Source organism: Rana temporaria, chromosome 8 (genome assembly GCF_905171775.1).
Source record: "Rana temporaria chromosome 8, aRanTem1.1, whole genome shotgun sequence".
NCBI lineage: Eukaryota > Metazoa > Chordata > Amphibia > Anura > Ranidae > Rana > Rana temporaria.
The window spans coordinates 85303854-85318063 of record NC_053496.1 but is presented as its reverse complement, the minus strand read 5'-3'; the positions used below and the strand labels follow the sequence as shown (position 1 = coordinate 85318063).

The following is a 14210-nucleotide window of genomic DNA, read 5'->3' as shown; positions in this document are numbered from 1 at the left end:
CAGAAGCGACCGCATACGTGAGTAGCGCCCACATATGTAAACGGTATTCAATCCACACATGTGAGGTATCGCCGCAATTGGTAGCGCGAGAGCAATAATTCTAGCCCTAGTCCTCCTCTAACTCAAAACATGCAACCTGTAGAATTTTATATAAATATATATTTCTCCCTAGCCCTTTGTGCTTTCATATCGGTCTTATCTTTATACAATACGCTCTTCAAATGTGCTTTCAAAATGTATGGTTTTCCCTTTTATGAACAAGAAAATAATGACGTTATGATGTTGGGCTGGTATAGTAATGCTATGGGGCTGGTGTGAAATTTTTTCCAGGGCTGGTTTTTACTCCCAGTCCGGTCCTGGATAGAGATCACTCTCTCTATCTCTCATACAATTGCGACAAGTAATATTCTAATTGAATGGTATTAAAAAAATTACCTTTTCTTTTCAATCTGCAGCTCTGTAATTTTCTGTAAAGTGCAATGCAGAACAACCCCCCACCCCCAGAAACATTTTCTGCTTGTGTGATTAGCTCAGAAGTCTATACCAAGATACAGGTCATATTTTTGGAAACCCATGCAACAAAAATTTCAATTTTTACATACTCCCAATAGAAAAGAATGTCTAAAAGGGATGCAGGATGCAGACTCTGGAACTTTCCTAATTAGAGCCTCCCCGATTCTGCAGCAGCTGGTTGATAATTTTGAAACCACTCCCATTAGACCTCACTTAGCACAGAGGAAAAAAAACAGGGATTTCTTCAGACTAACAAGAGATAGGAATTTGCAACAAAGTTGTGGCGTTGTGCTGTATTCTGACAAGAATCACTGATTGTATGAAGCTGCAACACCTGCTGCCTGTCAATAGGTACAGGAAAAACTGGACTTGTCATCCTTGCGCTTACATTGCACATCACACACAACTCTTAAGCACCACTACTGTGGTGGAGCACTGTGTACAAACAGCCCCAGAATGCAAGGGGACACCCAGGGAGAAAGACTGCCCATTAGTTTCACATTGGCTGGCGAGTTCCTCTGGGCTATGTAGCAGGGCAAACAGGCAGATCTTTTGCACATCACAGCGGGTGTGCCCCCGCAGGATCTTTAAGGACACCGCTCCCCCCTAGGTGGTCACTGACCTGGACCTGTAGAGCACCCTGCTAATGAGCTCACCTGGTACACTGTACCCAAGAAAAAAAAAAAAAAATGTTAACCTGCAAAAAGATGCGATTATTTTTATTTTATTTTTTTTAAATAAAAGGTGACCTTATCCTTTAAGCCAGGGTCTACTGCAGCCTGGAGATAGAAAAATAGGCCAGGATCTATGGGAATCAAAGCCAATAAAAAGTACTGTCTGTAGGGTATGGTTAGTATAGGATCTTTGCATTGGCCACATCAGGTATCAGAAATGGTTTGTAATGACTATAGAGCCAGTGATCTGCAACACCTATTTCAAAAATAAATTACCACAGTCGCAATTCTTTTGGAGGAAAATACAAATCACAATGCTTTGAAACCTCTCATAATGAAAAGGTTCTACAGACATTTTGGTCTTCTTTAGAATGTTAGGCTTTTTAAAATACAAACAATGGTCATTCTTATGTGCAGTTACCTTTAGCAACTAATCTGACAATTCTGCTAAAGACCAGTACAATAAGAATTCTGAACAAGAGCTAAAGGTTTCTGCACTTAAAGCGGAAGTAAACCCATGGATGAAACGGTTACATTTATGGCATGTGCCAGAAATGTAACATTTCATTGGTTGTGCTCTCTACCAAACTGTCAAACTATCCAATGACTGGAGTCATAACTGATCACATGTGCAGCACCATGGCAGTTGAAGATTAAACAGAGGCCAAGATGGCAGCTTCCTGGGCTGAAAATGATAGGAGGGTTTACTTCTACTTTAAGAATTAGCAAATTGCTTTTTGAACTCTTTACTGTATTCGACTAAAAACTACTGTTAACAGCTGCAAAACATACCTATGAGAAAGCATAATCACACTCACCTGCTAAATGTAACGGGGTAGAATGTCTGCCTTGTGTATCTCTACAATTGACATTTTCAGCTGTGCAAAGTTTTTTCACTCGAGCTGCACAGCCTCTCTTGGCAGCATCCAACAAGGCTGCATCTCCACGGAGGAGATCCTGAATGTCTGTATCTCCATCTTTAACCAGGTCCAATGGTGTATTTCCATCTCTATTCTTTTTTGTTGAATCAGCTCCATGCTGTTTATAATAAAACCATTTAAACACTTAATGAACAATAGTGATTTACTTACAAAAAAATGAGGCCAATTTTAATTTACAACCATGGTCCTCGGGGACTAATAATAGTCTATGCAACAGATTTACACAGGAGCCATACAATGCTACTCCTACACAATATACTATATTTAGTAACTGAAGTACAGCATTGAAAACAAAAGGATAACTGCACTTTTTGTTCTTGCACAAAAAAAAACAAAATTCGCCCGTTCCCAGCATCACAGCATGTAGTTAAATACAGAGTTAATTTCCTGTGTGAAGTGCCCCCTCTAGTGGAGGCTGGGTGCAGATTTTAAAAAATTATACAAACTCCTGTTTGCTTCAGCAGTGAAGCAAACAAACAGGAGTTGACACTGCAGACTGTGGCTGAAAGAACACCGACTTGTGAGGATACAAAAGCGATTCATTTATGTGCAGCCAGCAGCTAAAATGATCTATAGTAAAAGCTATGTATTGCTTATTGGAAAGATTATGCAGATATGCAAATATCCAAACAGAAATTTTCTGGGTAAACGCCATTTTTAGGATGGGACATTCACTTAACAGGAAGTACCTTTATACTAAAACAGTACTGTCATTGTTCAATGTTGCGTAATGCTTTAAAAACTCGCTAGGATGAGGTAGTAACCCTAATGCCCGGCATCTCCTTTTGACAAAATCGTAATTGAGCTCTCTCTCTCACCTAAACATTTTACAATAATTGTCAAATATTGTGCAAGCAGTTCCTGTGCAACTCTTTACAAAGCACATAGTCACTTGGCAAATATTTCACCTTTAAAGCAGAACGCCGGCATTCTAAAGATGGCCCCGCTCATCACATTTTGGTTTTACAATAATTTTTAGGTTTAACAATTAGGAGTGCAAAAGCAACCTGGATGTATAAGATTTAAAAAGATTTACTAGTCCTTCATGTTATATCGTTGTTTGTAAGTCTAAAAGGAGATTATAAAAAGGTTTAAGATTGGCCAGCCTAAGAAAACCAAAATTAGTGGAACAAGCAAGGAAAATGTGAACCAAGGTAGTAAAACCAAAAGTAGTAGAACACTTATTTTTTTCAGATGGGTTGATATAAAAAAAAAAAGGTAACATTGTTGTCCTGCTGTTCATTTGTTTGTTAAGCACTTGAAGACCAAAGTCTTTTCTGCCACTTTGTTTCAATCCTAAAGAGGAAGTAAATTCTCCTTTAGGAAAAAAAACCCCCAAAAAAAACCCTGCAAGACAAAGGCATAATGAGCTAGTAGCATTATGGCGCCGATCGAGGCGCCCGCAGCCAACCATCCCCCCCCCCTTCCAGTCCGCGGACATGTTGTCCCACAGTGACTTCCGCATATCGCAGCTCCGGCGCTGTGATTGTGAATGCGTCGGGAATAGCACAGTACAACTAAAGCAACGACACGTAGTGCCATTGCTTCAGTTGGCTTAAGTGCGCATGTGCTGCATGACGTCGGCACATGTAAATACAGGGATATCTCCTAAACCGTGCAGGTTTAGGAGATATCCTTGTTAGCAACAGGTAAGCCTTATTGTAGGCTTACCTGTAGCATAAAGTTGTAAACGAGGGTTTACAACCACTTTAGGTTTAACCACCAGCCCAAGGACGTCATATGACATCTGGACTTTCAGTGGGGATATCTGAATGATGCCTGCAGCTACAGGCATCATTCAGATATTATTACCAGCCAGCGACTATGTGCACGAAAAGAGTGATTATGGCGCAAGTTCCACCGCTTGATTGTTCTCTTATAGGAGACGGGATGTCCCCAACCACCCGCCACCATCCGGTGCTTCTCCGGGCGCTCCCGTGCCTTCGGGGACCCGGAGAAACAATTGGCCAGTGCCGGATCACGACCATAGTGATTTTCCAGTCATCTCTATGACCATCGGCGGTCCGGGCGTGACATTATGACATCATGTCCGGGTTCCCAGATGTAAACAAAAGCCGCGATTGCGGCTGTCAGCATGAGATCAGTGGATTTTTTTTCTCGATCTCATGCTTTCCAGCCTGGTATTATTGACCCCGCATCTCTCCATAAAGAGGACCTGTCACGATAGATTCCCGTTACAAGGAATATTTACATTCCTTGTAATAGGAATAAAAGTGTGTAAACGTATGTAAACGCCGCTCATACCACACGTGAGGTATCGCCGCATGCGTTGCTCGACTAAAGAATAAAAAGAAGGTACTGAATATACAACAGACATCAATTTATCTCACATAAGGTCTAAATTTTGACCTAAAAAAAAGCAAACATTTTCACTTGACATTGGATGCCAGGACCATACCTGTAGGAGAAGCTTGCAAATCTCATATTTCCCTTTTGCTGCAGCTTCATGTAAAGGTGAGAATTTCCATAAATCGGATACATTAACCACTGCTCCATGCTTGACAAGCAGCTCTGTTACTTCATAGTGTCCATAGGAACACGCATTGTGTAATGGAACCAAGCCGCTAAAAACACAAATTACAAATATTATTTAGGCACATGGCTATAAGACCTTTGCACAAATTTCTGTACAAAAAGATCTTCATAATTTGCTACATGTCTACTATAGAACAAAATCTCGAACTGAATTTGCTATTGCAACCATAACATCCAATTTATCAGATTATTTTTGTAACTGACAGCTAATAGCAACACAAAAATTACTACACGTTGTGGTCCAGTTTCTCAACCAATATCAAATGCTTACCCTTTATCTTTAGCATGGACATCTGCTCCATGTTGCAAAAGATATTCCACCACAGCGACCCGATTGTACCCTGCAGCAAAATGTAAGGGTGTGGACTGACGGCCTTCTATATCCCTACAGTTTACAGTTTGTGAGTTACACAGTTTCTAAAAGAAAAAATCAAAAAAAGATCAGATTTTAAAAGGGCAACTACTATGATTGGGTTACCATGAATCATTTTATCAAGGCGGGTTAATATTTCAACCTTTCAAACCTTGTTTCTGTGCAGAGTTTATAAACAAACATGAAGGCTCTTCAGTTTGCACATTATACATGCAGGCTGTGCTTCCTGCTCATTAGTGCTGTACAGTACCTGTGTTGTATTGTTTTTCTTTTAGACTTGCATTGACCAAGTAAACACAATACAACTCATCTTATTGCAACAATTGTTCAAAAGGCACAGTGAATTAAACATCATATTAAATGAAGAGCCACTAATGGAAGACGCTATAAATCTACAAATGTACCAACATGAACAGTAAAAAAGTATTTTCTGGTACATATTACAATAAAAACAAATGTTCTTGTTACTCTGACTGCAACCAACGTATGCTATAAAATTCATATATGATCTCATTTGGAATTCCCACTATATTATTTTACAGGCGTTTTAGGTAATTTTCAGGCCTAAAATGTTTTTCACCTTCATTATAATAAATAAAAAAACACACCAATAAAAAAAAACGCACATCTTGTGCACAAATGTGCATAATTTTCTTTTTTTGCTAGGAGCCTGTAAAGCATTGAATCTGCGATCAACAGATCAGTGCATCCGTCTGCTCGTAGCTCCTATGAGCAGGCAAATACACAGACAGGAAGAGACAATGAACTACCAAAGCGCTCAACAGCACCCTGGTAGTTTGAGAACTATAAGGCGACAGCTGCAAAGGTCGTCAGTACTTGTCGTTTCCCACTCACAGAACTATGTGCATGAATGACACATCTGGAAGAAAGAAAGAAAGAAAGAAAAAGAAAAGAAAAAGAAAAAAGGCTCTGAAACTAAAAAAAAAAAAAAAAAAAAAACTCAAGTTTGCCACAGGACACAACCTAAACTCTACAACCATACTCACTTTGACGATATCTAGGTCTCCAGCTTTTGCAGCCTCCAGCAATTGGCAGTCAGTGTCAGAGTTACTAAGCGGTAAGCCTTCTGGTAAAAATAAAGGCTGACATTAATGCAAAGCATTTGAAATTGAACACCACATACCAAAATGACAACATATATAACAATCAAAACTGCTTCTCATATAAAAAGCTGATGGATAATTCATACCCTGAAGAAGCTGCTGTACACTTTCATTCCCCATTTGAAGAGCAGTAAAACCCTGAAGCGATAGAATTGCCGGGTCACAACCTGAGTTTAACAAAATCCGGCAGGTTTGCAATTGACCACAATGAGCAGCACGATGGAGACAGGTCTGTCCTAAGTTATCCAAAGCATTGACCTAAACAGACAAAACAAGGCGCATTTACAGTCCAGTGTATGCAACATTGGTTACAGTAATGCAATACATTATTAGTCTGGTTGAAAAAAGAAAACTCCATCCAGGTCAACACTGAACGTATATTGCTATGTACTGCTAAACTCCTATCCTGTAATCATCCCCAGTGACCTTCTTTAAAGTGATTGTAAAGCCTATACATTTATCATCTTAATGCAATGAATGTTTAGAAGTCAGAATCCTCCCTTTTACTTACCCGAATCCTCATTTGATCCAGCGCCGTGCACATCTGCAACTCTTCTCTCCCCTCACTTCCAGGTCTCACTGGATCTGCTGGGGCACCGGAAGCAATTGACTTCAATCAAAACCAGTGATGAGGGAGTGGGGGCAGGGCCAAGTCCCGTTGTCCCAAGTGCCCCCTATAGGAAGCAGCTTCCTATGGGGGCACTGGACAGAGGGGAGGGGCCAGGAGCGCCGGCAGGGAACCCAAAAACAAGGAGGTTCATGGCCACTCCATGCAATTCCAGTGCACAGAGCAGGTAAGTATAGACAGGTTTGCTATTTAACCACTTCCTACCTGGCCTATAGCAGAATGACGGCCGGGTGGTGGTTCAGTTATCCTAACTGGACGTCATATGACATTTCACAGGATAACACCCGTGGGAGCGCGCATCGCAGCGATCGGTGGTGCGGCATGTCAGTCCGCTACACCGATCTCGGTAAAGAGCCTGTGCTGATTGTTTATTAGCGCAGCTCCCCCCTCGGATGCCCGCCCAGGACCACCAGGGATGGCCACAAAACTGGACCACCAGGTATGCCAACATGGGTGCCCACCAGTGCCACCCATGAGTGCTGCATATCAGTGCCGCCCATCAGTGCCGTCTGTCAGTGGCCCCTCATTGGTGCCCATCAGTGGAGAAAACTTATTTACCAAATTTTATAACAAACAAAAGAAACTTTTTTTCTCAACATTTTCTGCAGAGTTGATCAAATACCACCAAAAGAAAGCTCTATATGTGGTAACAAAATGATAAAAATTCTGTTTGGGTACAGTGTAGCATGACCACGCAATTGTCATTTAAACAGCGACAGCACTGAAAGCTGAAAATTGGCTTGGGCAGGAAGGGGGTGCAAGTGGCAGGTATTGAAGTGGTTAAAAAAATGTAATATAAATTATAATCACTTTAAAGCCCAAAACACAAGCAAAATTATTTTCTGATAAAGAGTAGAAATCAGAACTAACCTTGGCTTCATGCTTCAGCAACACCTCTACAACATCATTATGGCCTTTATCAGCTGCAACATGCAGTGGGGTCAAAAAGCTTGAAGAAAGAGGCAAAGAATCATGGATGTAAAATTTTGCACAACTGAATGTCATAAACAGAAGGTTAAATGAAAAAAAAAAAAATGAAAAAAAATAAACATACTCTTTGGTCTTTTCGTTGACGTTTGCTCCTTTTCTTAGAAGCAGCTCACACACTTGTTTTCGCTTGGGGTACGGCGATGTGCCAGCAAAATGCTATACATCAGAGAGGGAAAAAAATAAATACAATTTTTGTTATATAAAGAACAAAATATTTCGCTGGCTTGTCAAACAATTGGTTTTTGCATTTACCATAATTTTGTTCTTCAAGCCCCTGAGGAGCACAGGAATGCAAAAAGGAGTCAGGTTACAGTCACCTAGGTTGGCAGTGACACTGGCATACAGAAAAGTCATAAAAGCCCCTGTATATCCCCTCAATCAAGCATGTCTCCGTTTTGTGAGAAAATAACACCAGGAAACTACCCCTTACTGGACACAGAATGTAAGATTAGAATTTTATGGTAGGCATTTAAACCTGTGCTAGGGACCCCTGGCTACAAGAAGGAAAGAAAGAAAGAAAGAAAGAAAGAAAGAAAGAAAGAAAGAAAGAAAGAAAGAAAGAAAGAAAGAAAGAAGCAGCTGAGTGCAAAGGGTGGAATACCTTTGCTTCTTCCAATTAACTCTTGCAATGACACAAGTGCACTATGGCCACCCATGGCGTTGCATGCGATTGTGTCAAGAGCAGGTCCAAAGAGACAATGGGGTTGATTTACTAAAACTGGAGTGCAAAATCTGGTGCAGCTTCCAGGTTTTATTGTCAAAGCTTAAATTTAACAAGCTGAAGTTAGAAGCCGATTGGCTACCATACACAGTTGCACCAGATTTTGCACTCTCCAGTCTTAGTAAATGAACCCCAGAATCCCTTGAAGGGTAGGCAAATCAGATGTTAATTGAATATCTCCACAATGTCGAATGCACGTAGCCAGAGTGCCCTGTGCATTTGAGCTGACAGTCCCATTGCAAGAGGCAAGATTTGAGGTTTTGAAGAAGTCACACCTAAAAGTACAAGTCTTCAGACATTTGCTTCAGCCACCGTATGAAACAAGAGCCTAACCCCAAAGTGGAGTCGTTGCCTTTATGGACTCTACCCACTGACAATTGACAGATCATGGCTACTGCCATACAGGACAGAAAGCAAAACCAGGTAAAATCAAACTGGGATCTAAAGATGGAATTTAATTGTCAGCAAATCCACAAAAGGTGAGCACACCTTCCACCCTTTTAGTATTTAGTGGTGTTTAATGTGGATATTGGAAGCTTCCACAGGGGACACAGAAAACATAAACAGTTCATGTATCATTTGTTAAAGGGGAAATGTTCTGGCATATTATCAGCTGGGGCCCAGAACCCCTTTGGAAGTTTCCAGTCCACATAAAGAAAATTACTCAAACCAGCATATATGCAGCTGCAAGAGCTCTAAGGACCCAAGGCCTTGAACTGTTGGCTGATCCTCCAGATGCATGGTAATACACACTGCATCAATAAGGTTAGAAACAACCTCTTGCATATACTACTGCTCACCTGCAGGAGACTTGTCATTACCTAAAATTTGCTGGGTCTCTGAACCCAACATGGCAACAGGGATTGCAGGCATGGATTTACTGGCTCAGGAGAATCAGACACACCCTGCCAGGGATGGCACTGAAGCACACTTAAAGCCTCTGCGGGCAGACATGTTGTGTCACATAGCAGTAGGGAACAAGCCCCAAGGTGAGGAAAAGCTTTACACACTCACAAACCAAGCCACTGTAGAGCAGCAGTGGAAACAGACCAGTGTTAGGTGCTCCAGAAGCAGCGGGATAAATTCCAACATCCATGCTTGATCTCTGGGACTAAACCCTTACTGCAGTAAAAACTAGCGGTAGTAGGAAATTTGAAACAGGGCTTAAAAGCAGAATAATGAGATGGCTCCCGATGCCTCGGCCTGAAGGGGCTCACCCAAAAGGAGTCATCAGTAACAGAATTACACTTGTGTCTGTGCCACAGCTCTGAACCATGAAGGGGCGGCTCAGTGATAAATACACACAGTACACCAAGATCTGGAAAGTGCCACAAAGTAGAAAGTGCATTAAGATCACATTCTAGGCCAGGGGTGCACAACCATTTAAAGCATGAGGGCCACATAAGCAACTTGGTAACCGGTTGCGTGCCAAATTGAGCGGAACGGGCGGATGGCAGGTCCATGTACGCTCTGCATATGGATACAGACACAACCCACTATACTCCTTTATTTATTTTTTTAAAGGATTGGAGAAAGGACACAAGTTGGTTTACATCTGCCACTCCTGAGAGGTGAATGGAGGGTCTGATTGGGTCGAACTGACCGTGTGAAAGGGGCCCAGGGCAGCTTTCACACTGATGCGCTGTGGTTTACCCACACCGCGGGTGCAACGCAGTGTACCCTTTGGCTTTCCTGCACTTTGCAATAGACTTTATATTCTGCAGGTGTGGTGCACTTTCAGAAACATCACCAAACTCGCAGTTATCAACAGAAGTCTATGGCTCAGTTCAGGTAACCCACAGGTGCACTGCTCTGCATCTGTGGGTCAGTTTGAAAACAGCCCGGTAACCACTGCAGAACAGATATTCCCATATATACATGGTCAGTTTATTACTAAAATCACATTTAATAACAGTATTCTATTCTAGTCCATCCCAGATCAGGAGGTCGCGGGCCACATCAGAGGGCTTTGCGGGCCACTGATTGGGCACACCTGTTCTAGGCTTTTCCTGCACATCCAGCCTGGTGGAGTCCTCACCTAAAGCTGAGGAACTGTCATTCTAGAAAGCTGCTATACAGCGATCAGCTGTGTAACATGGAAATCTGACGGATTACAAGGATAGAATAAATTATATATATATATATATATATATATATATACACACACACACACACACACACACACACACACACACACACACTTATGATTTTTCCCATTTAAAAATTCCTAACCTTCTGTAGGCATATACCTCAGATGTACCCAAATCCCTGTGTCCCTTAATGGATGGAGAAAGGTATTTACAAATGCACAAGTCCATTTGCAAACTTGAAACTCCAGAACTAAATGGGAACTAAATCTAGAGAGTAGTCTCCTCTTTTGGTAACCAAGGCTTTCTGCAAAATAGCTGCAACACTGTTGACTTCTTGGCAACAGGCCAAGAGTTTAGGAATTTGGTAAACAATATTGTTTTTTTGGGGGGGGGGGGGGGGGGGTTGCACGCATTTATAAAATTCTTATTAAGCATTTTAATATATTTAACCAAAATTAGATTGTAAAAAATATCCAGCAACATTTCTCTTTTTTTGGTTTATAAGATAAGCAAACGTTCCCTGGAGTCATTTTACTGGAAAGTTGGGTCAGACAGATGACCTATGATGGTTTTAAGCTGAAAAACATGAGTCTGTGTTTCTTCACTTTACAGTATGACACACACTGCTTTTCCAGGCATGCGGAGGCGGTATGCAGTTCTCTCATGAGAAAGTAGAAACTTGTCCTATGTTAGAGGTACTTTAAGGGTAACGCAGGAAATTAAGAGCTTGTAAAGACCAGTTATTCTAAAGCCTTTATACTTATTTGGTAAAAGAAAAGCCACTATTACTTGGTTGGCCTACGCTGTTCTTTTTTTGTCATGTAGATTAATATACTTCTGTACAAGAAATGCTAGTATAACTAGTTGATCCTCAAAACAGGCCAAATGCCTTTAAAAGTGATACTAAATCCAGGACCCTATATTCACTATATTTGGTCTCCCACAGAACATGGAAATGCAATAGTTTTAGTCAATATAAAATAAAATTGCTAAATACGTTTTTCTCAGCAGTTAGAGCAGTCCTGTGACTTCTATCAGTGTCTGGTTAAAGCACTTGCAAGAGGAGTTTTCATTCTGCTCTGACTGTCCTATTAGGCTGCAGGACCCCCGACCCTGTCTGGACAATGGCGATTGGCCCTGTGCTGATCACATGCACCCTCCCAAGAAAACAAAAACACCAAACTGAATATGTGCAGATTGCCCCCATAGCTCTATGCTATTGGGAAATGGTTTGAGGACTGTGGAAGAAGAGGGGGGGGGTCAGAGAAGACAGGATCTTTTTACACAATGCAGCCCCCCTTTAGGTTCCACAGCAAGTGTAACGAGCATGCTTTACTGCATATACAATCTGGTTTTACTGTTGTGGATTTAGTAACACTATAATGCCACCAACACAAAAGGTCCGATTTAGCAGATCTGGAGCCCATTCATGGAAGTGATCTGCAGAAGCTTAGCATTTCAGACCTGTTAGTTTTGCCTCAATCAGAATTAAATGAAATACAAAATGTAAAACAATTTGAGAATCTGTTTACCATGGAGAAATCAATGAATTTCTTTTTGAAAGTTTTGTTCATATAAATTTATTTTAAGCTTGTAATGTTCCAGTGGCTTTAAAGCAGAAGCTTTATAGAAAAAAACTCACCAAGGCGGTCTCGTGAGTTTGAGGATGTTTGAAGTTGACTATTTCCAGTGACAGGTGCTTTTTCACACGTGCTACATCTGCTTCTCTTGCTGCCAGCAGCAATGAATGACCTTTAAATTCATCTAGATAGGGAAGCAGACAAAATGCAGTTTTGTGTTAGCAGTGTAGATAGGAACTCCTTTACAGACATTTCAGATTAATTGGTGCAAGATGAATGAAAACATGAGACCTGGTCTGAATAGGACTGCAGACAACCTGGGACTATGGGTTATTTGCACTCTCTGCATACAATTCCCTGGCTGAATAGCTTTGATTTTTTTTTTTTGGGGGGGGGGGGTCTAGAATTTAATAGCCAGGTTTGGTCTTTGGGACAACTGTATAAATATGCACTCAAAAGAACACTATTCCACTGGATCATCTGACCACCATCTCATGCCTATCAACACCTTAAAGGAGTTGTAAAGAATTTTTTTTTTCACCTTAATGCAATCTATGCATTAAGGTGAAACAACATTGGATGCTCCCACCCCAAGCCCCCGTTATACTTACCTGACCCCTCGAAAGTCCCGCTCGGTCCCGAGATCCTCTTAGCCACTTAGCCTGGCCGCTGATTGGCTAGAGCGGATGGATTGAGAGCAGCGCAGCCACTGGCTGGTGCTGCTGTCAATCACATCCAGTGACGCAGAGGGGCGGGGCCGAGTAATACAGTGAGCGGCTATGGCTGCTCTCTGTATCACGGGAGCGCGCCCGCAATTACTGACCACCATGCGAGCTCTCGCCTGACTGTGGTGAGTAATTGCGGGGAGAACCAGAGACAGCCGCTGAGGGACCACAGAAGACGTGGATCGGGGCCACTCTGCAAAACGAACTACACAGTAGAGGCAAGTATAACATGTTTGTTATTTTAAATGAAAAAATAAAAATCCTTTACTAACACTTTAAAGACATATTTTCAGTAAGCATATTCCTATTACAATGCTAAAGGTTATAAAATAAAAGCATATGCTGTGACCAAAGACATCTTGACACAATGCAAATATTTAAAATGGTCATACACTAAGAGTTGGTTCACACTGGGGCGACGCGTCAGGCGGCTTAGCCTCCTGACGAATCGCTTCCCATGCAGTGCAATGGGAGCGTTCTAATCGGAGCGACGCAAATCATTACAGAAGTCGTCTTGCAAATCGCCTCTGGAGTCGTCCTCAGGATGACTTGCAGAGCCGCCCCCGGAGTCGTCCTCAGGATGACTTGCAGAGCCGCCCCCGGAGTCGTCCTCAGGATGACTTGCAGAGCCGCCCCCGGAGTCGTGCCGCCTTAGTGTGAACCGACTCTTATAACAAACTTGAAACCTGGCCATTCCAGTATAAGAAAAGGTAAAACAAAGTATGCCTCTCCAACATAGATCACTATGCAAGACTATTAAACTGACTTTTAAAAGAGCCACCTGGACAGAGCTAGTCACAGAAACTGCAGGGGCATATGACCAAAATGTGTCAGGAGGTTATTGGTCTCAGCAGCCCACAAAGAAGTAAAACATGAGAAGCTCACTAAAACAGTTTCTCAGTGAACATGGAATCATGACTGCCAAAAAAAAATGAAAAATAAATGTAAACAGTTTGAAGCTACACACCTAGATGATCTCTTTAGACTTTACAGGAAAGTTACTAAAACAGAGAAAATAAAACTGCCTTGCTGGGCAAGTACCTTGTGAAAAAGGAAATAAATTCCCCAATTGAAAATTGGTCAGATTTAGCCAACATGACACTACCAAATCATTGAATCCTCAAAGCTTATTACTACACTAAATAAACTATACGGAAAATACTACACCCCCAGGACAGGCAAGAAACCACCAGCTTAGCTGGCATCTGACAAAACAGCCTTAGATAGTCCCACCGCCACAGAAAGCTGGCAAAGTACAACTTTCCAACTGATAGGCTGTTGACAAAAGTAGTAAT

General features: G+C 41.7%; 1 protein-coding gene across 3 annotated transcripts in view; it reads right to left on the bottom strand.

The window, feature by feature from the left end:
* Positions 1–14210, bottom strand: part of TNKS2 (tankyrase 2) — a 61885-nt gene that overhangs the window by 23108 nt on the left and 24567 nt on the right. For 2 of the 3 annotated variants that reach the window (XM_040362135.1, XM_040362133.1), the window contains exons 9-16: positions 12253–12374; positions 7864–7955; positions 7680–7758; positions 6268–6439; positions 6065–6144; positions 4956–5101; positions 4548–4713; positions 2006–2225 (exon numbers count right to left, since the gene is read on the bottom strand). In XM_040362135.1, coding sequence (XP_040218069.1) covers positions 2006–2225; positions 4548–4713; positions 4956–5101; positions 6065–6144; positions 6268–6439; positions 7680–7758; positions 7864–7955; positions 12253–12374 — 1077 coding nt within the window. The remainder of the gene's footprint in view (positions 1–2005; positions 2226–4547; positions 4714–4955; positions 5102–6064; positions 6145–6267; positions 6440–7679; positions 7759–7863; positions 7956–12252; positions 12375–14210) is intronic. The other variant, XM_040362134.1, reaches the window with a different exon arrangement.